Here is a 22,160-nt window from a genome sequence, read left to right on the forward strand (position 1 = left end):
TTACATCTCAGTCGCTTCCAGTTTCCAACACTGTCCAATTAACAAATTATTTGAACATAAACAGGGCAGCACGGTGGCGCAGTGGGTAGCGCTGCTGCCTTGCAGTTAGGAGACCCGGGTTCGCTTCCCGGGTCCTCCCTACAGAAAATCCCTGCAGAATCTCCTCCCACAGTGCATTGGTGATTTTAAATTGTCCTTGGTGTGTGTGTGTGTTGGCAGGGTTTGTTTCCTGCCTTGTGCACTGTGTTGGCTGGGATTGGCTCCAGCAGACCCCCGTGACCCTGTAGTTAGGATATAGCGGGTTGGATAATGGATGGATGGTCCACCATTTCACAAAACCTGCTAAAGGATCCCTCTCCTTGTAGATTGATCCCATCTTAGAAAATGAAGTGCTGACCTGTGAGCCACTATGCTGTTTCTGCATCCTCTTATGTGCAAGACTGAGTACTGTATGACATAGTGTACCTGAGTGTGTGTGTGTTATGCATGACTATGCTGCTTACTTTTCTAATTATGTTAACATCAAATCAGATTCTATGGAAATTCATTTTATGCTTCTTACTAATCCTGAGAGAAAGCAACCATTTACAAAATAAAAAAGAGCACATGCATTCATGCAAATATTACTGACCTCTGAAGGAAGAAAAATCCCAGAATGAGCAACAAGAGGACACAGTCAACTGAAATCCAGATGATTCTATACCATTTTGGAGCCTGTGTGGCAAAAAAATGTAAAATAAACAATGATTGATGTGTTAATGTGGATCATTTTCTTGTTTTTATTATGATTCACTCCTATATTGCCATCCATCTATGTTCAGTAACACCTTTTTCCTTCATTCACAGTTGCTATGCATCTGGAAACAACGTAGGAGTTTGTATAGCTAACGTGGAAAGAACTTACCTCTGAAACTCATCAGCTCATTTTCAATTCTATTAAAGAAAAGTTGACTAAGAACAAGCTATAGAATCAGCACATTGTTTCCATTTTCATGTGGTGTTTTCACCAGGTACACAGAAATCCTCCATTCACTCAAAAATCAGTGAATTACGTTAAGTGAATTTTCAAAATTGGGCAACTGTGATTGAAGGAGTTGAAACAGGTTGTGTGCATTCATGTTTAGTTTCTGCCATTTGCACAATGCTTCTAAAAATCAATGTAGATCCCTGTGACTTTTTTCCTAGTAGAAAAAGCAGTTTCCGAAAATATACAGAATCCTGTGCTCCTCATGTATGCTCTTCACTTTGGGTCAAGTCAAATCAAGTCAAGTCAGGTCACCTTTACAGACCTTATTTGAATTAGGAATATGAATTTAACTGTAAAATTAATTCTACGAAAATACAAAAGACAATTTCTAAGCTATATTTATGAAACAACCAAACATTATCAAATTATATAACTAGTCTCAGGTTGTTTGTACCACCATATAGTTGCACCTCTTCGTGTGATTATACCACAGTCCAAAAGTGCCATATACCAGAGCACACCATCACACTACACATTTCTGAAAAGCAGCTCTATGACAAATTCCATGGGAAGAAAAGGAAAACACGTTAAACAAAAATCAGATATGTGTTTGGAAAACCATACTACCTCTATCTTTATATGCTTTATAAACCTTCCTTTGACATTCAATAGAATGCTGGGCAAACTGTTTTAATTTTCTTGGAGTCACTAACACTGATGATCTGAAGTGTACACAGCACATCTCAGCTATAGTCAAGAAGGCACACCAATGCCTTTACTTCTTTAGAAATCGAATTCTTACTTTTAAAGGTGCATTGTAGAGTCCATATTCACTAGTATAGCATCTTGCAATGATACCTGCACAGATCAGTGGTGGTGAAGCAGTACACACACCAGTATATTCAGAGACAGTTTTTATCCATGGATCTAATGGTTACTCAACAGCCACTTGAAATAACAACTGCATGATTGTTTCTTGGCAAAGAGCAGTCTACAGGAGACATGTAAGTAAAAATGTCATTGTACTATGTACACATGACAGTACAGATGGACTTGAGTGTTCTTAATCTAGGTATCAGTGGAAACATACCAATAAATAGATTTTGTAAGCTGCAACTTACCATACTAATGTAGAAAATAAAATGTAAAGTACAGTGCAATTAGTAAATCTTTATTTTATACAGAACATTTTATAGTTTTCTTTTAATCAGTAGGTCAACCAGAGATAAGGAAGATGTGTAACAACAGAAACAAACATATTGCAGATGAAGAATCTTTCCTTGTGAAGTTATCATTTTCTGTGTTCACTTATACATAGTATCATAATAGCTTGAGCTACATTTCCTGAGGTCCGAATGGGAAAATTCTTGGGGGAACATGGAGGACTGCAGATGACTTGAAGCATGTTATTCTTTCATTTTAAGAGAGGACTAACAGTCTATGAACAAGAGTCCACCAAGGAACAATGAGGGCTACCACATGTAATGAGAGGAGCACAACTTTTGCTCAAATGTTCTGTCACATGCGTGTAATTGAGGAGGAACCTAAAGGCTTAGGTTAGTGCAATTTGTCGCTGAGACATGAGGGGGCACTGTCTAATGAGGCTCTCTCTTCTCCTTTCCTCTCTGCAGAAAGGAAGATTGACACCTCTCCCACTTTGAAGTCACTTCCAGGGTCCGACCACCTGGACCCGCCTCTTCCTCCCAGAATTCCACATAAGAGGAAATGACACCATCTCGAACAGAACAACTGAGATTTAAATTGTGTTTTATCATGCATTTTATTTTACGCCTTTTGTGTACTTCAAAGTACAGGGTTTGCCTTCGGGAGCCCCAGTCCCTTTCTCTTGTACCTTTTTGTCTTTTACAGACCCCATTATAGTGTAATAATAGGACAAGTCCTAAAATGTTCAGTTATCTACTGACTGATGTATGAAGGAACTGTAATATGACAGATAGGCGCTGCTGCAATGGAAACCATAACCTAATTATTAGCTACCATCAGCTTATTATTGTTTGGGACTGAGCCTGTTAATTTCAAAGATATTTAGAATTATTGGATAAAGGAGACCAACTCCAGGTAGTGGTTAAAGATCTCGTTATTATAGTTTTCTTTTTGATGTGCTGATTGAAATAACCATATCCCACATGCTAAAAGAGAGGTTGCTATTGTTTACTGAATGACCAATCCTATTTATAGTAATTTAATTAACATAATATTTTTAGGTGGTCATGCAAATAAATCATTGATCCAGTCAATAAACAAGTTTATTGTATACAAAAATAGTTATCTTTCATAAAATCATAAAGTACTATTAAACTGTTCAAATCCAAAGTACTGCAGGAAATGTGTAGGCTCAAAGTATGCAGCACACATTCTCAAACCAATTCACTACCCGTTTTTATCATCCATCGTAGGACCCCGTTACACGTACATACAAGGTCAGTTAACCTAAAGGCAGATCTTTTGGAGATGTTGAAGGTAAAAACAAGCACAAACACAGAGAGGTTGGGAGCATGTAAGAAAAAAAAGAAACTGCGCACTGACTGCTGCCGTCAGCTGGGTTCAAAACCAGAATGCTCGATCCTCAAGACAGCAGGACTAGCTATTGTGCCACCACACCATTCTACTCAAAATACGTTGAAGCATTTTCACAAATTTTAGGAAATAAATAAAAATCCAGTGGTTTCATTTTTTTATTGAATTTGCGCAAAATCCAATATTTATAACAAATTTCCTGCTTGTAAGCAGATTACAGTTTGGCTTCTTCTAGTTTTCTTAGTGACAAGCTTGTTATATCATCACATAAGTTCAATAGTCAGTATAAGTGAGATGTGCAGTACAGGCTGTAGATCTGAATCAGAAGCTTAGCATAACTATGGTGCTCATTACTGTAAAGAAAGAGCTTACAGTTTGCAGTCAAAATAAAAGTATACACAATTTCTCCAATACACCCATTTCAGGGTTGTGAATACTGGAACCTATCCAGGTAGCACAGAGCATAAGGCGGAGAACAAATTGAACACTCACACTGATCTTTTTGGAAATTAACTTTAAATCAGTTTGCTCACATTCTTAAAAAGTTAAGCCTGCTGTGCCCAAAGCATACAAATGAAATATGTGAAGAGTACTCACCATGTGGAAGATGTACGGCTTCTCCATATCCTGGAATAAATGGCAGGCATTGGTAGTAACTGAGGTAGCGCCCATACACCAAACCATGGAGAACAGCCATATTTCATTGACCACATAGAGGTTTACACTTACATTCTTCTGGGTGTAGTTCCTAATTTGCACAAACAGAACAAGAGAAAGCATCAAAGTAAGATCATCCTTTTATTAAATGCTTTCTGCTAAATTACAATATATAAGGAGAAGTGATTATTTTTGATAACTCTTCAAAGATTGCAACAACTTTATGAATGGTTATGATGAGGCTCAAGATGAGATGTCCTACTTATCAGCTTAAGATGCGTGCAATGTGCTTATTGATTATATATTACTAACATCCACCTATTTTGTAAATACTTTATGAATAACTGCAGAGCCCTGTGGTGGGATCATATAAAAGTTTCCAGATAAAAATGAAAATGTGACTGTACCTGAATGTTGCTCTGAGGGCTAGCAATCACGTAAATGCCAGAAGTGATTCCACTCCGTTGGGCCTGCGAGCAAGACCCTTGACCTGCAATGGCTCTCTTCTAGGTATGATGTTAACCTGCATCCAGCCCTGTAAGCTGGTAATCCTACAACTTGCAGGGAAAACTCTTTCCATTTGAACTAGTGTGGTGCTGAGGTGTCAGGTGTCACCCATTGCACAGCTGTGCTTGGGTCCTAATTTGGGATCCTGAGGTGATTCTTCCTGTGGTGGGTGCGGCAACGCTCTGAATCAGTGCATGTTGGGTAGATAGCAAAGGAAAGGAACATGTGTTACTAATCTGTTTCCAAAAATGGAGAAATCTTGTAGCCTGCCTGAAGTGACCACATTTATGCCCCAACTGAAAGAGGTACATAAAAGGTGGTTACCAAGTTAGTGCAAATACCTTAATATTGTGCTGGGGACGCAGAGGCAGGTCTGAGGTTCAGGTCCTTTAACCTTAGAAGGTGAGATTTAGAGTGAACATTACCCTGGATCTTCCAGCGAATGCAGTACTTTGGTGAAATATCTAATTGGGATATTACCCCTCTGACCCCAGGTGTGGTTCACACGTGTAATTTATAAAGTTGCTTTTAGTCAGGGTTCCAGAAGTCTGGAAGTTTGGTAGACAAATGACAGTTGCTCTCTGGTGGGGCAGTAGTCTCTGTCCATAATTAGCAGGTGTCAGGAACTGGTAAATGGGAGGCAGTTACTGACTAGGATTATCAGTCACAGGAACAGTCTAAGCAGGCTAGCTGCCCTATGCCATTACAGAGAGGTGCAGTTCGGTAGAGCTGGACTTTCCTTAGAAAACTCAAATTACCTTCTGGCAATCACAATAAACAATTGTATTGTATGTTGAACTGTGAGCATTATTATCCTCTCTTGATTTCCTTCATTTAATTAGAGTCATTTTTACACTACTTGAAAGTTTCTTGTTTAAATATATATCCTTAGATACCCAGTGTTACAGAGCTTAGCACTGCTGTCTCAGAAACAAAGGGAACTGTACCTGATTTCTGCCCAGTTTACTGCCTGTATAGAGTTTTCTACCTTTATCTGTGTGTGTGTTACCCTAACTGTCTGAAAGGCACGATTGGCATGAAGAATGCAGAAATGTGCATACGTGTGTCCTGTGGTGGACAAACATCCAGTCAAAGCTTTGTTTTCATTGTTTTTCCTGACACTGACAATATTAACCTCATTTCCCTGTCACTCTTTATTGGAAAAGATGACTTCAGATAGAAAAACAGGCACATTTATGTCAATCTACTATCTTTGAATGCTTCAATGTAAGGCATTGAAGAGCATTTCTCATTCTTATACCTAGTCCAATTTTCCTAATTAATTGATTCATTAGTTCTGGGTGAATGACAGAAAATGTCATAGATAAATATTAAAATCTTGAAAAAGCTTGTAAGAAAAATGCATATTCTTTCGGCAAACACTGAGATAATAGGTCTGTGTGCTTCAAAAATCAATTACCGTTTGATTACAGATTTTAAAGTAATTTTCAGTAATTTCTAGTACATCAGAGAGTTTAATTTGATTTAAAAGATAATCTTGTACAGTAAGTAAAGATTTCTCAAAATCGTGAATTGATTGTTTTTTGTTGCACAAGTTTGCCACCTAGTGGTAACAATAAAGTACAACAAGCAGCCATTCATTTGACTTGGAGCATTAAGGAAATAAGGGTACACATCGCTCTAGTAAAATGTGGGAGCTTTTCACTGAAGCCAAATTAGTAATGTTAGTAACTTATTGACAGTTATATATGTTCATTTTCATATCTAGCTGCATTATATAACACACTGTTCTGAAACCCACTTGATCCAAATTAGGGTCATAGAAAGTCAGAATTGCCCTGGGTTGATTTAGAAAGCAAAAAAAGCTGCTTGAACTTTTAAACAAATGAGATAAATTTTGTCCCTATACAGACACCTAAAAACATTTTTTGAATTCACAGACTAAGAGCAGAAGCAGGCAAAGAGTCTAGAAGCTGAGCTCATGGCAAAGACCTTGCCTTCAGAACCAGCGTCAGACACAACACTCGGACTGCACAGAGGTTTATACCTAAGTTTTTAGTTCTGTAAGTACTTATGGTGTTACAAAACTGGCCTTATTTTACTGCCTTGTTCATAATCTCCTCTTTATATCATTTTCTACCCTTTTTATTGTTATCTGCTCAGTTCTCTTTGTAAATGTGTGACTTGTTATATTGTCTTCTGCACAAGCACCTCATTATTCACATGCACCAGTTACACAATTTTATACATATATAATTAAACAAATGCATCATTTTGAACTATTTTCTACTCATGTGCCTCTTTGATTTTCTATACATGCCTCCTTATACCATTTTCTACACGCCTACTGTATATCATTTACTACACAAGTACCTCTATATATAAATGTCTCTTTATTTTTATCATTTCAGAAATGAGTCCATAATATTTTTACAGTTTTCACCACTTGCACTTTGTAAAATCTTTTTCCATCCATGTACCTCTTTATACACATTCTATTTCTACGTATATCATGTTTCATACATGTGCATCTTTAAGTTGAGGGAGTGGCCCCTGGCAATGGGCAGGTAAGACAGACAGGGGAGGATTGTGGTGTAAAAGTCTTTGAAGGCTCCTAATTTATTTTCCATTGACCAGAGGAAGATTTTGTGGTCAAACTCTGACGTCACTTCAGCCCCAAACCCTTTATAAGTCGATGTACCACCAGAAGTTGGTATTCACTTTGGACCCTGATCCTAACAAGACAGATGTATATTGTAAAGGCCTGGAGTTCCCTGCATTTGTTTTATTTGCCTACATTCTGTACTTTACCCTTTCCAATTAAATTCAATACAATACAATACAATTTCTTTTTGTATAGCCCAAAATCACACAAGAAGTGCCGCAATGGGCTTTAACAGGCCCAAAATTTTGACAGCCTCCCAGCCTTGACTCTCTAAGAAGACAAAGAAAAACTTGCAAAAAAATCCTTGTAGGGAAATAATGGAAGAAATCTTGGGAAAGACAGTTTAAAGAGAGATCTCTTTCCAGGTAGGTGGGCAGTGCTGTGGGTGTCAAAAAAGGGGGTAAACACAATACAATACACAGAACAGAACACAAGTAATCCTCAAATAAGACTTCCACCTTTGAACCCCAACGTCCTGACACTTCCTGGCCTCACCCTTTACAATAACATGTTTCTTTATATTGTTTCCACACATGTGCCTCTTTATACACATATGTCTCTTTACGTCATTTTCTACACAAGTCTACTTATTGCATTTTGTACACATGTATTTATATTAGTTCTACACATGTACTTGAATGTAACATAGAGCTGTAATCAGTTCATTCTCATACTATTGCAGGTCAATGTTGTTTCAGTGTAAACCACTATTTTTTGAAAAATGTCATCCTCCTCTTATTTTGGATGGCATAGTGTTAGTAATGTTGCTTCAAGCCTCCATGGACTTAAATTTAATTGCTGGCGGATGGATTTTAACTTGATCTTGAATAAGGTGTTTCCATGATCAATGTTAATTTCATTAACAGAAATTAGGAAGAAAAATACTTGTTAACTATATTTTTCAGTGACAACAACAAAACAAAAATTAAATAAAATATGCTTTTAAAGATGAAAACTAAGATGAATGCTTTTAAAATTAGCATTTACTAAAATATTGCAAACAAACAACTCGATAATAAGTAATGTGCAGCGTAAAACAGAACATAACCACAAAATCTCTACTTAACATGACTTGGCCCACCAACCAGTAACCAGCAAGAATGCAGTGGTCACTTTTAACAAGGTGTATGCATGCTTCTAATTGGATGACGGCAGTCCGGGCTGTGTGTCAGTCAGAAACCTATTCCAGTTCACTATTTCGGCCAACGCTTTTCTCGGGCATAAAAAGCTATTAGACTTATGGAATAAGGGGAACATGGTATCATTATATGTAGGTATTGCCTTACAAAAATGAAATACATCCCTATATATATAACATCCAACGTCTGTCTGTATGTATGTCTGCCTGCTTTTCACAAGAGAACTACTTAATGGATTTAGATCGTTTTTTTTTCTATAATTTGCTTGAACATTCTGGTTAATTTTGTGAACTCACTCATCGCGTCATAGTTCCCTTTCGGTACCAAGTTATTTGCACAAATCTGAGAGAGACGCAGCGGGCCGAGGGGAGGGGGGCAGAGCCATCCTCACTCACACGCCATCCTCGGGGTGTATCTTACATCCGCTTAGCTAGCGAATGAGAAAACTACTTAATGGATTTAGATCAGACTTTTTTGTAGAATTTGCTTGAACATTCTGGTTGATTTTGCGGCTTCTCTCATCGCGCTAAGAATCATAGTTTGCTTGCAGGAGCGATATATTCATGCTAATCTGAGACAGAGGCTGAGGGCGAAGCATGATGTCAAGAGTAGGGAGCCAGGCAGGGCCCTCCTCACTGTCTTGTTTTACGTCTACAGGGGACAGCTAGTTTAAAATATATTTTAAAAAATATAGTGCTTCCAATATGAATATATTTTAAATATATTTAAAAATAAGTTACAATATACATTAAGGATAACTATACTATAGTATCTTCAGTTTACTGACATATATTGCAAAATATGTAAAATATTACAGTTTTTGTATATTGCAATATATTTTAAAATAGTAGGATAATATGCTGTAAAACATATATATTACAACATAGTTTTAAATATATTGTAAATAAAAGTTATACTATACAATATATTGGATGCTTACAGTATACGCAATATATTTTCAAATAAGTTTGTTACAATATATTAAGGAAGATATATGTTTATATTGTAAATATAATGTTAAAAATATGAATTTGGACTGCATATATTTCACTTTATACTGCAAGATATATCCACATATATTTTTTTTATATTATGATGTATTCATTTTCTTAAAGGAAGGAGGAGCTCTAACTCCACCCTCAGCAAAGTGACACTGTAAACCACTCACAAAACCTTCTGCTCTGGACCTCTTGGTCATGCCAGCCTCCCAGGCTTTTGTAGAAAGAGTCTTTTGTGTCACAGGGGATCTCACTTGTGGATGGGCAAGTGTCATACTGAAACAAGGTGATTTTGTTAAAATGAACAGAAACTCATAGAACTGTTATTGTGTTCTCATGGACAATTTTTCTGCTACAAGAAAGCGAAAACGCATTTACTTCATTAGTTTTTGCTGTATGTAAGATGCATTTTCTACATTAAAAATGGTTGAATCGAAGTTGCTGAAAGGCTCTCTTGTTTACTTTTTTTTTTTTTAATTGAATGAGCTTGCCTTTTCTGACTGATGCGAGTAACATTCAATGTGTACTGCTGGGTCCTGCCTTTTTTGGGATGTTGAGGGCCAGAAACATTGTGATGACAGATCAGAGCTGTCAGAAGATCTTATGGAGAATATTCTTTCTAAACCTACTATTCCTTTTATACCTACATGTGCTTTGGCTCATTAGGGTGCATGTTAATTATTACAGTTTAGACGTATACAGTAGTATCTACTGTGCATAATCACCCGTTAAACAAGATACTCATCTGATTTTGACTGTTTTGACTATTTTACTTTAAAATGAATAAAACTAACTTTTTGTCAACTCAAATTAATTTTGTTTTTGTCGAGTAAGACTAATGATAACAATCTGACTAAAACTAAAATGCAATTTAGTTAGAAGATTAAAATGTAATCAAAATTTATTGTCAGCATTAACACTGCTCATGATGGACGCCGGCTCAACATCATCTTATAATGTAGAAGAAAGTTTCAGAAAATGTACTGTATGCACTGACGAATGTAGGGCTGTTATTGGTTTTATGAGGAACTCTAAAGTTTATTTTTCTTTTTATGTTGCAAATGATTTAACTACTTTCCAAATAATTATTTAGCCAACACATTACACATTACTGCTAAGCTCTATAATAATGTTTATTTGTGCTGAAAAATGTATTATATATACTCAAAAATATCTGAACTGAAAATGGTGTTGGAACATTTGCAAATGAAAATCTATTTGGATTTGACAACCCACCAAGCAGTGCAACATTGAAATATTATATGCAAAGTGGAATCCTTGGGCAAAATGTTTTATTGAAAATATTTATTTGAGTGACCCAGAATGGTGGTAGAGTGGTTAGCTTTGTTGCCTTAAAGCTTCGATGATCTGGGTGAACACTGTTATCTTGAGTTTTTCATATTTTTCCAGTAGCCATTTAAATTCTCCCAATGTTCTGCATGTTTCCTCAATACATCAAAGATGTGTAAGTCACATCAAGTTAATTAAGAGGTTAAAATAGCCCAGTATCAGTGAGTAAACATATGCCCTATGGCGGACTGGTGGGCCATCCCTGATTGGTTCAGCTTTGAAATGATTTAATTCCCCAAGACCCTTTCATTAAAAAGTGGATTCATGAAATTAATATACAGATTTTTCAAACATACTGTATGCCTCTTATGGAACAGCAGTCTGTAATCAAAGAGGCAATTCAGTTACTTAAGCCTGCTTTTTAGTGCTCTTCATGCCTCTGATATATCAACACACTAACAGCTCTCCTATCTGTTTAATATCTGGAGATAAATGGCCCTAAAGGCCTCTCCATTAGTAATGGGTGGAAGAGCGATTTTCCTTTCAATTTTAGCTTAGCTCAATTTCACTGCCTACACTGGACATTTCCAAAGCTGGACTAGAGATCTGACAAATGTCTTCGTTATTACAAATCCAATGGGCTGAGCTCTCAGTGTATTGTGGCCTGAGGTTGCTATTTTGACAACTGAAGTGGAGTTACAGTCCTGTGTAATCAAAAGTCTCTTTCCCTACCACAATATAGTATAAAGTGCTCACATAATTTCCTCGGAATCCAGTTCGCTATATTTCATATTAAGCCGATTGCCACCATCATTCTTCATTTCACGCTCAGTGCCATAAACCTGCTTGAACCCTGGAGCCTTTTTTTTCACCATTGATCTGTAATTACTGGGCAGCCACCATACCTGTGGAGGCAAAGATATTTAAGAATCCTGACCACATAATGCATTAATAGCTTTTCAGATTTCGAAAATTATGAATGATCAATAGAAGGTGTATGAAAAAACAAGAGATCCATTCATTTTTAAGGACACTGCTACTTGACTCGTATTCAAATTGAGTCTCCTAGAGCCACGAGGCAGCAGCGCTAAGCACTGTGCCACCCTGCTTCATTTTTTGTGGTTTATTTGCTTACCTGAACATCTGTGATAAACCTAAAAGAAGACATTTCTGCCGTAAACACAAACCTCCCTGAGAGTGAGAATGATTTGTTTTATAGGAAAACCTCACTCACCAGTTCTTCTTGAATCCCGGAATTGTTGATGGTCTCAACTATTTGAGCGGTGTAGTTTGTGTAATATGGGTGACATGCGCACATATTTTTGATGTCAAAGATCACAGATATATTATGTTGATTAGCCAGATCCAGAAGCTCTGTCAGTTTTGGGATACTCTGATTCCTTGCTTCAGTTTTATCTGCCTCTGATAGAGAGGAGACAGTATAGAATGGGTCCCTCTGAAACACAGAATACAAGTTAGCAGTTTATGATCCACCTACCTAAAATGACTGCCACTTACAGAGAGTTTGCACCAAACAATGTGCTATGTTGTAGCCTTCCACTTAACGCAAATCTGAACAAAGACAGGCCAGATGCAAATAGATGACAATTGTTGCATCTGTGTAGAGATTCAATTCTTCATTTCGTCATCATTATTTTAATATAATAAAATATAAACAGGTTTACATTATGACGGCTACCCTGCAGAGTTTTACAAGAAATTCTCCGCTCAGCTAGCTCCCCTCCTATTAGCAACATTTACAGAAGCCAGAGATAACCAATCTCTTCCACAAACCTTTCGCCAAGCACTAATCACTGTCTTTCCAAAACAAAATAAGGACTTATTACAATGTGCATCATACAGACCAATTTCACTTCTGAATAACGACGTTAAAATACTCTCTAAAATCATAGCTAGAAGGATGGAGAAAGTGCTCCCTCGGTAATATCACAAGACCAAACTGGATTTATTAGGGGCCGACACTTATCTTCAAATCTTCGACGCCTGTTTAATGTAATATACTCACCAATTAAATCAAACACCCCAGAAATATTATTATCATTGGATGCAGAAAAAGCATTCGACATGATTGAATGGAAATACCTTTTTACTATTTTGGAGAAGTTTGGGTTTGGCCCGAACATTTGTGCATGGATTAAATCACTGTATACTAACCCAGAAGCTTCAGTTTGCATCAATAACATTTGCTCAGACTACTTTAAACTAGAACGTGGCACAAGACAAGGATGCCCTTTGTCACCACTGCTGTTTGCAATTGCCATTGAACCACTGGCAATACATTGTCGAAATACTGATCAGATAAAGGGGATTAGCAGAGAAGGACTGGAACAGAAAATCTCATTATATGCAGATGACATGGTACTGTATATATCGGACCCAGAAAATTCTGTGCCTGCAGTCTTAGCAGCACTCACAGAATTTCAAAAGCTCTCTGGTCTCAGAATTAATCTGAATAAAAGTGTACTCTTTCCGGTGAATTCGCAAGCATATAATATTAGATTAGACACCCTTCCTTTTATCATTGCAGAACAGTTTAAATACCTCGGGGTAAACATAAAGCTCTATATCAACAAAATTTCGTTGTCTGCATGGAAAAAATTAAACAAGACTTGCATAGATGGTCAACCCTTCATCTCACACTAGCTGGAAGAATTAACACTGTTAAGATGAATATTCTTCCTAAGCTCCTTTTTTTATTTCAAAACATACCAATATACATTAATAAATCGTTCTTTAAGCAATTAGATTCAACAATAACCTCATTTATTTGGAATTCTAAACATCCACGCATCAAAAGAGCGACCCTACAAAGACAAAAGGCAGAAGGCGGCATGGCTCTACCTAACTTCCAGTTTTATTACTGGGCGGCAAATATACAGTCGATAAGAACCTGGACACAAATAGAAGAACATATACAGGCATGGACCGCAATAGAAGTAAAATCCTGCAGTACTTCTTTGTATTCCTGCTCTGTGCTCCAATAAACACACGTTATCGGCAATACACTAATAACCCAATTGTGCTCCACTCACTTAGAATCTGGAACCAATGTAGAAAGCATTTTAAGACGGAGAAGCTTCTTTCTGTGGCACCCTGCAAAAGAACCACCTCTTTCAACCCTCACAAACATATGCAGTTTTAATATCTGGAAAAAATTTGGAATTAACTTGCTTAGAGATCTTTATATAGACAACGTCTTTGCATCCTATGAACAATTACATTCCAAATTTAACATTCCAGCTACAAATTTCTTTCACTATCTTCAAATCAGGAACTTTGTTAAACAGAACCTTCCAGATTTTCCTCATCTTGCACCCTCATCCACGCTGGAAAAATTATTGCTCAATTTCAAGGAGTTAGACTCCATCTCTACAATATATAAAATCCTTTTACAATCCCTTCCTTTCAAAGATCCAAGAGGACACTGGGAAAATGACCTCTCAATTAATATATCAGAAAAGGAGTGGAAAGTAGCAATGCAGAGAATTCACTCAAGCTCCATATGCAAAGCATACAATTATACAACTCAAAATTATATATCGAGCACATCTGTCTCGACTAAAACTCTCAAAATGTTTCCAGGGCATGATCCAACCTGCGAACGTTGCAACCAAGCCCCAGCCTCACTAGGTCACATGTTCTGGGCCTGCTCCAAATTAACATTATTCTGGACAAAAATTTTAATTACCTCTCAGACAGCCTTGGACTCACAATCCCTCCTAACCCATTAACAGCTGTGTTTGGGGTTCTTCCAGAGGGTCTTAAAGTGGAGAAAGACAAACAAATTGTGATTGCATTCACTACACTGTTGGCACGCAGACTTATTCTGATAAACTGGAAGAACCCAAACTCTCCTCTTTAAGTCAGTGGGAAACTGATGTGTTATATTATTTAAAATTGGAAAAAATCAAATACTCAGTTAGAGGATCTGTACAGACTTTTTTCAAAACATGGCAGGATCTAATCAGTAATATTTTGAAATGAGTTTATAAAGCACAGAGAATTTGTTGATTTAGGTATTTTACAAGCCTTAAATTTTACACGTTTGGCTTGCTCTCTCTCTCAAGGGTGGGGATCGATCTGTTCTTAGCATAATTCTTTTTTTTTGTAAAAACTTGATTGCTATGTATTGATTGTAATAAAATTAATAAATAAAAAAAAAAAAAAATATATATATATATATTACATTATACTTTAAGAGGTAAGAGGTAATTCCAGTATACAGTGTTAGATCCTTTAAAACACTGATCTTATGAACCTATCTTTTTGATTAAATAATCATCAGGAGCCATGGCCTGTCTCAGTGCCAACCCATACATCTATCTATTCATCAACACTTCCTTTGCTTGTTCCAAAGCAGGGTCACATGAGAACAGAGCCCACCCCAGAAGCATAAGAAGTAAGACATGACACCAGTCTGTTATAGAACCCACTCACAGACCCATTTATATTGGGGAAGAAACCTAAAGTGCAAGTTGTTAGAGAGCAGAAGGTTCCTAGAATATTTAATTAAACACTGCGAACAAGAGGATAAGTATCTTAGGAACGCAAAGATAGATCTGTCTAGAGGTACTGACAAGAGAAAGGCAGTTTAACAAATCTAATGGACTTGTAAATGAAGGAATAATAATTATTATTATTTTCATTTATATAGCACTTTTCTCACTCAAACAACTGAAAGATTCAGTGGCAGTCAATCAAGAGAAAGTGTTGGGAATGCAATGCTGAAGATGGTGCTGCATGTCAGAACCTGTGTGGCCCTTTTAACAGCACATCAAATGAGAATTGTTAATAGGGTCTTCTCCTTCTCCTGCTCCACCAATTCAGTGGCTTGCAATGTTTGCTGAATGAAGTACCACATCCATGTTTTGTACCTCTTTTGATAAGAAAGCAATTGTACAGTACCGTCAACTAACATCACTTTGGTCATGGTCTTGACTATTTTTTTAAAATCTTTTTATCACCTTTAATGTTATAATTTGTTCCACACTAAAGGGAGCAGACTCACCTCTACAAACCATGTTCCAGCATTGAGAGTCTGCAGATCTTTCCAGGTAAAACAAGAACTTTCTTTGTCCTTTTGTTCTTTTAATTTTGACTCTACATCTGTTGTTCTTTTCAGAGATTTATCATCATGCATCAAAAAAGGAACACCATCAAAGCTAAGCAATAAAATAAGAGTGAGACATATGGACCATTAGAAAAGTTGTCTTCACATGTAATTATATCTGCATTTGTTAAATATACAGATGGAAAAGAGCCTCATAAGGCAGTATTTTAGATATTATTCAAAAATAGAGGGTGACAAGAATGGCATGGAAGAATCAGAAAGACCCAGCAGAGACTGGGTAAAGAAAGTGAAATCCATATTGACAGCGACCACCAATGTGTGCCACTGTGTGACTGCATAAGGTTTCCTTCAGTTGAGAACTGTGAAGAAGGATCACAGTGAGAGTGATGTAGACAGAGTGAGAACAAAAGGAGGTGAGAAAGAGAGAGACTTGGGGTGCCAGTTCATAAACTCTCACAGATAAAATGCTTGGAATCAACACATCTTTATGTCTCTTTTATTCTGAAGAACAATTCTCTTATTTCTTCTCCTCTTTGATTAATATTTTTTTTTTCATGATGATTCTTTTTGCACTTTTTATTTTAGGATGGAGTGAAACACTAAGATAAGCTTTCATTACAAGCCCTAACAATTACAATTAACTACCACCAAGTGTTTTACAATATATAACTTAATTTGTGACATGTTTACTTGATGCAAGATCTGTGAACCTGAGTTTTCAGGAGTTTTTTATACTTCTCTTTTCACAATAGCACAGAAAAGTGTGGTACATTCTTATTTACTTATTTTATTTTTAGTTAAATTCCTCTTATCATGAGATATGTTTATTAGACCTCACCCCTATGTGACCCTGAATTTGATTATGCAAGTTTGAGAATATTATTTTATACTATATTTTCATCAAAAAATGATTATTGTTTATCATTGTCCACAATATCACTCTTTCTTTTAATTAGAGTAACAGGGGCTAAATAACTTGGATGCTAAATAAAACAAAAACTGAAATTCCAGAACAGTGGTTATCACTAGTAAAGTATTCTAAACCAAGTTTTATTGTAAGGAGACACCCAGAATTCATTATTAGGAACACACCCAGAGAGTACTTTCTGAAATGTGTAGAGAGGACCTCTTAAGTGGTAAAAGTTAGAAATAAAGCCAGGCAGTCAAGATCCAAATTAAAAAAGACTGCCTGAACAGTCTGTCAAGGTTCTCTTTTGATATCCCTGATACTAGATGTCTTTACTTCTTGACACAGTTGATTCCCACTATGTGTCCAACACCCATGCCTCCATGATCTCTGCATCTTTACATTTCTCTGTTAAGCACCATCATTTTCGCTCCAAGTTGTTTTGTAACCAAACACTAAAGTTTCACTTTTTGTTCAACTTCCTTAATCTCTCTACTACATACAATGACCTCTTTATATTTTTCTTTATATAATGCAGCATTTTTTTTCCACAGGACACAGTTTTTTTGCTTATACAAACCTAACATTTTCATTTGATTTTTAGATTATTCTTAGTTCTTTTAATCACTAACCAGCAAAGTCCAAACCAGGGGATCTTTTGAAATTGTAATAAAGTACATATTTAGTAAAATATTAATTTGTTATTAGTTATTGCTTTGTGCAATTTGAGACTCCATTTTGTTAGTTTTTTTATTCAATCAAGGAATCTGTTTTTCACATTTACTGTATTACTTGTTGTAATCTATTGTTTAGGTCTTGTAAATCTATTTGTGCTGTTTCATCCGGGATTTTGTTGATCACAGGCTTTGACGTTTCGGTTACCCATCATTTAGACATGGCTGCGGGTCAGAACAATGGAGGTTATGATCCTAGTGCTAACTATGTGACGGATTAAATGTTCACCATTCAAAGCAATCCAAGTTTTCGGATATACTCCAACATTTATGTGTTCTCTTTGCTAATATAATCAATCCTTATAAGCAATTTTTGTTTTTGAGCTTGGCTTTTTTTCCCGGCTAATATTTTTGCTTTGTATTTTGACCTTTGTCTCACTTTGACTACATCTCTTCTCTTGATCTGTCTAAAAAAATTCTCCTAGCATAAGAAATTACATTAACCTCAATTGGTTTTTCAACTGATGAGTGACTCACTTTTAAATCTCTTGTAGTTTATCTCAATAACAAAAATAAAATGTTTTTTTTCTTTCTTGGAAAGATTTGAAACGCATGCTCCAATTGATTTATAGTTTTTAGTGTCATAAATATCTGGAATTTATTACCTTTTGTACATATTCTTCTGGCAAAAATGACAGCAGATAAAACATTTTTTAACATAGTTGGGCCACGAAATTAAGCCAAAACAGGCAGAGATCTAAAACCAGAAAGTCAAAATCAAATAACCAATGCCCTAAATTCTAACCAGAATCACAACTTGTAAGTCAAAAAAATGTCAAATTTCAGAGCCTTGAAATATGGTAACTCTTTTAACACAAGTGATTTTAGTCCAGAAACTTGGAAGAGCAGGACTGGCAAATTGCCGTCTTGAATACTGGTGACCTGCTGATGTCACAAACCACAAATTCTGGTTGACATACTTTAGCAAGTGGCTTATTATTAACCATCCACAACAATCCATAAAATAGTGGCACCCACAATGGTGATTTGAAAAATAAACAAAATAACAGCTAACATTAAAAAAAAAGTGAGTGCTGACATGAAAACAATGCACAGGAAAAACCCATAGTTAAACAAGAAACACTATTTACTTTTATTAATTATTCATTTTGAGGTGGCATTTTGACTTTCTTGGGTGCTCCATTCTGTATATTGTGTTTCTGTTTTTATGGTTGCTATTCTAACTTGCAGCAACTGACATAGCAGTTCTGTCTTTTTATTTTTTAATATAATGTATACAGTTTAAATTGCCATCCATGACAGCACTTATTGATAACGGTTACCACAGCACTACAGGAAATGAAGCCTAATCTGCTGATTATGTACTAATTGTGCATTTTATAGAACATTTTATATTTTAAATTATTAATCACATTTTGGTCACTTATTGGGATGACATTAATTGTCATGGCTCCTTTTCTGTCTATGACTGCTTTCCTATGGCTGCAGTGGTGCTGCACATGCATCAGTCAGATGAAATCTTAATTTAAGGGCGAGTGGTTGCAATAACTGCTCATGTGATCTTTACCTAAAATATAAAGGAAAGAGATTTTGCAAAACAATTAAAGGTATGTGATTATTTCAGAATTACAGGTTCATAATACTGCTTTTCTGATTTCTGGTTAGCATTTTAACAAAAGTTTTCCATATCGCTCAATTGCCAATTGTCTCATTGATATGCTCTTTTAATGGAAATATTTTCTTCCTGGTCATTTTACCTAACAAGTTCCAAAACAAATGGGAAAAAAGACAACACAATCTGACTGAAAACTATATTTGTTAATAATTTGCCTTTTCTAGATTTTGCAGCAATATAAGCTAGTTCTTTCTAAGGAACACTATATAATAATAACAAGTTATTAGTATCATTTTACCCCTACCTGATCAGAACATCTGTTTCAAATGCAACAACACCACAATTCACACTCTTCTGGAATGACATCATTGTATTTTCAGGTGCCATCTGATAAGGTAAACAGATAGTCTTGTTAAAAAATGTTTACATTCCAAATCAATGATGCTTTAAGATTGAAATCTTACAGTGGATCTGACCTTACATTTTTTTTATACAAATGCAGTTTTGAGTCATTTTATACAAAAAAACACACTACAGAAGAATGGCACATTAGACTCACCATTGATAATCCTCGATGGCCAATCAGTGCTGGTTTCCTTGGTATGTTTTCTTGCAGACAAGGAGATGAAATTTCCAAAAATTCCAGGTAGCATGGAAACAGGAAGACCGCTGCCACAATGATCAGGTAAGTGAGCATGATGAAAACCTTTGAAACTATAAAGGATGCAAAATGTTCAATAATGAGGGAATATTAGTATAAAATATATACTGTGAGCTATGGGCTCCAAAGCATTTCTAAAAGAGGTTTGTTACAGTACATGCCCTGAAGAGACTCTACCAGCATAAAGATAAATATGACACATTTGACCAGATGGTTACTGCCTTTTTTCACACTATTCTTATTATTTGTCAAAACAATCAGCTGTCTTTCATGCAATGTCATTGCCTGAGCTGAAAAATGACAATTTACAACCTGGGATAAAATACTGAGGAAGAGTTAAAGTGTAACAAACAGTTATTTTCCCAGGTGAAGTTTAATATAACACTTAAACCATTAGGCCATGATGACAGTGCAAACATTCTTGTTTGAGATAAAATCGTAAAAAGAATTCAAGTGCATTTACTTTTAATGTTCTCTATTTCTGCTGCTATTTCTACAAATAATGAACTAGTAGTACCATTACGGTAAACCACAAAGCTAGAAGTTAAAATAAGAGAAAGCCATTTAAGTGGAAGGAGGTTTCCTGTCATGAGTCAAAATGAGTACAGGAAGATAGTGCATATTACAGAAATGTTAATAACTGACATTAATATTTCAATACAGGCTCTATCAGTAGTGTTAGAAATGAAATGGAAACTGAAAAGCCAAGCAAGGAGAAGGAGTCAATAAGGATAAAAATAACCTCACCTTTGCTTTTGGCCATAAAAAACTGCTGGAATACAAATAAACTGCAAAGGCAGACAACAACAGAACCAATGATGTGGAGAATGGGACTTGTCACCTGGTAAGGAGGGATATCATATTAGTAGCCTGCTTTGGGGTGATCTTAAAACAATGGATCCTCTTTCTGTAATATACAGAATAACTGCAATAGTACATTTACAAATGAAGAAGGTACCACAAACAACATCTTTACTTTCCTTTGCATGATGCAAGATTGGACACAGTGTCTTCAGTGGTTTGTTAAACAATTTCCTGTCAGTCCTTGTTTCTAAATTAATGTATAATTTTACATTATGAAATTAAATGCTTTTATTTCTCTTTGGAATGAATAGGTTCATTATCCAATAAATGCTTTATTCAATGCATAATAATGCATCCTGTGGCAACACCCAGCGGTAAAACTGAAGCTTAAGAGGTTAGAGATTCCTCAGAATGAGTCCATCTGTTTTCTCTGATAAAAACCAGAACTATGTCTCATAACAAATTAATTCTAAGATGGATGCATCCATGGAACCAGGTTTGCAGGAGGATTCTCTTTTTGCAGGGATGTCTAGCTAAAAAGTGGCTTTAAGTACTCCAGGCATGGAAAATTGAATATGAGGATCACATCCTGTACTGAGTCATAATCAAATGATTTATAGAGAGGCCTTATCTCTGTTGGCTAAGAATTCAAATTATAATAAAAAATAACAGAAAATTTCAAAGAAAGCACCAGGATTTCTGTGCTTTGTTTTTCATATCACCACTATTCAGTGGTCACAAATACTGTAGGAAGCCACTATACTGGCATATACACGCACTCTCACTTCATTCATACTGGGTCAGTTTATACTCTTTCGATAGCAGAGGATGTCAAAGGACAAAAAGATAAGGTGCCAATCCTATAGTTTACATTTTTTGCTGCCATAGATTTAATTCACTGTAGTCAATTGAGTTGGAATTCTGGTTTCAGCAGAATAAAAAGAGGGTCAAGGAGACAAATGTCTGATTAAATGGCATCTTCTGTTGATCACAAGATTTGCAAATTAGGTTGGAATGAAACTCGGATGGCCAGGAGTGTTGACTCCATCGAGTCAAAATAGAAGTGTATATATTGTAAGAGCTAGCCCGGGAACACAAACAGACATGACACTGCAAGGTCCACAGCACACACGTTTATTACACTACTATTTACAAAACTATTTACAGTTTGCTCAGTCCGTGGTCCTTCGGGCAGCCTTCACTCTTGTCTCACAAGCTCCGTCCTCTTCCACCCGACTCCGGAGAGAGGTGGCCTCTTTTATGCCCACCCGGACATGCTCCAGGTGCCTCCTGATGAGCTTCCTGTGCCACTTCCTGGTGTGGCACAAGTGCTGCATGAGCACCCGGAAGCACTCCGAGTGTCCCTGGTAATAATTCCGCCAGTGGCGAAAGTGTTGATGTCCAGGTCTCCTCAGTCATCTGGGCACCCCCTTGGCTGCCCTGTCATGGTCCGGGGGAGGCATAGTTCCTCACTCGGTTCTTCTAGGCATCCTGGCTGGGCCCAGCCACTCGCCACTATATATATATATATAGCTGACATGGACTGATTGGAGTAATTTGTTGCTGTAGTATTAACATTTGCCAGCTGTCACTAAGAAAGAGTACTAGCGCTGAAAATAAATTATTTCAATGAACATGGCGAGTACTAGGAGGATTATTAGGGG

The 22,160-nt window shown here is 36.4% G+C and overlaps 1 protein-coding gene across 5 annotated transcripts in view; it reads right to left on the bottom strand.

Annotated features, from left to right (window-relative positions):
* gdpd2 (glycerophosphodiester phosphodiesterase domain containing 2) overlaps positions 1–22,160 on the bottom strand; it is a 135,019-nt gene that overhangs the window by 7,912 nt on the left and 104,947 nt on the right. For all 5 annotated transcript variants that reach the window (XM_039766124.1, XM_039766122.1, XM_039766120.1 and 2 more), the window contains 8 exons: positions 20,440–20,533; positions 19,591–19,745; positions 19,336–19,418; positions 15,752–15,905; positions 11,957–12,178; positions 11,479–11,627; positions 4,103–4,253; positions 632–714 (listed from right to left, as the gene is read on the bottom strand). In XM_039766124.1, coding sequence (XP_039622058.1) covers positions 632–714; positions 4,103–4,253; positions 11,479–11,627; positions 11,957–12,178; positions 15,752–15,905; positions 19,336–19,418; positions 19,591–19,745; positions 20,440–20,533 — 1,091 coding nt within the window. The remainder of the gene's footprint in view (positions 1–631; positions 715–4,102; positions 4,254–11,478; positions 11,628–11,956; positions 12,179–15,751; positions 15,906–19,335; positions 19,419–19,590; positions 19,746–20,439; positions 20,534–22,160) is intronic.

This window comes from Polypterus senegalus, chromosome 10, assembly GCF_016835505.1.
Source record: "Polypterus senegalus isolate Bchr_013 chromosome 10, ASM1683550v1, whole genome shotgun sequence".
In the NCBI taxonomy this organism is placed as follows: Eukaryota; Metazoa; Chordata; class Cladistia; order Polypteriformes; family Polypteridae; genus Polypterus; species Polypterus senegalus.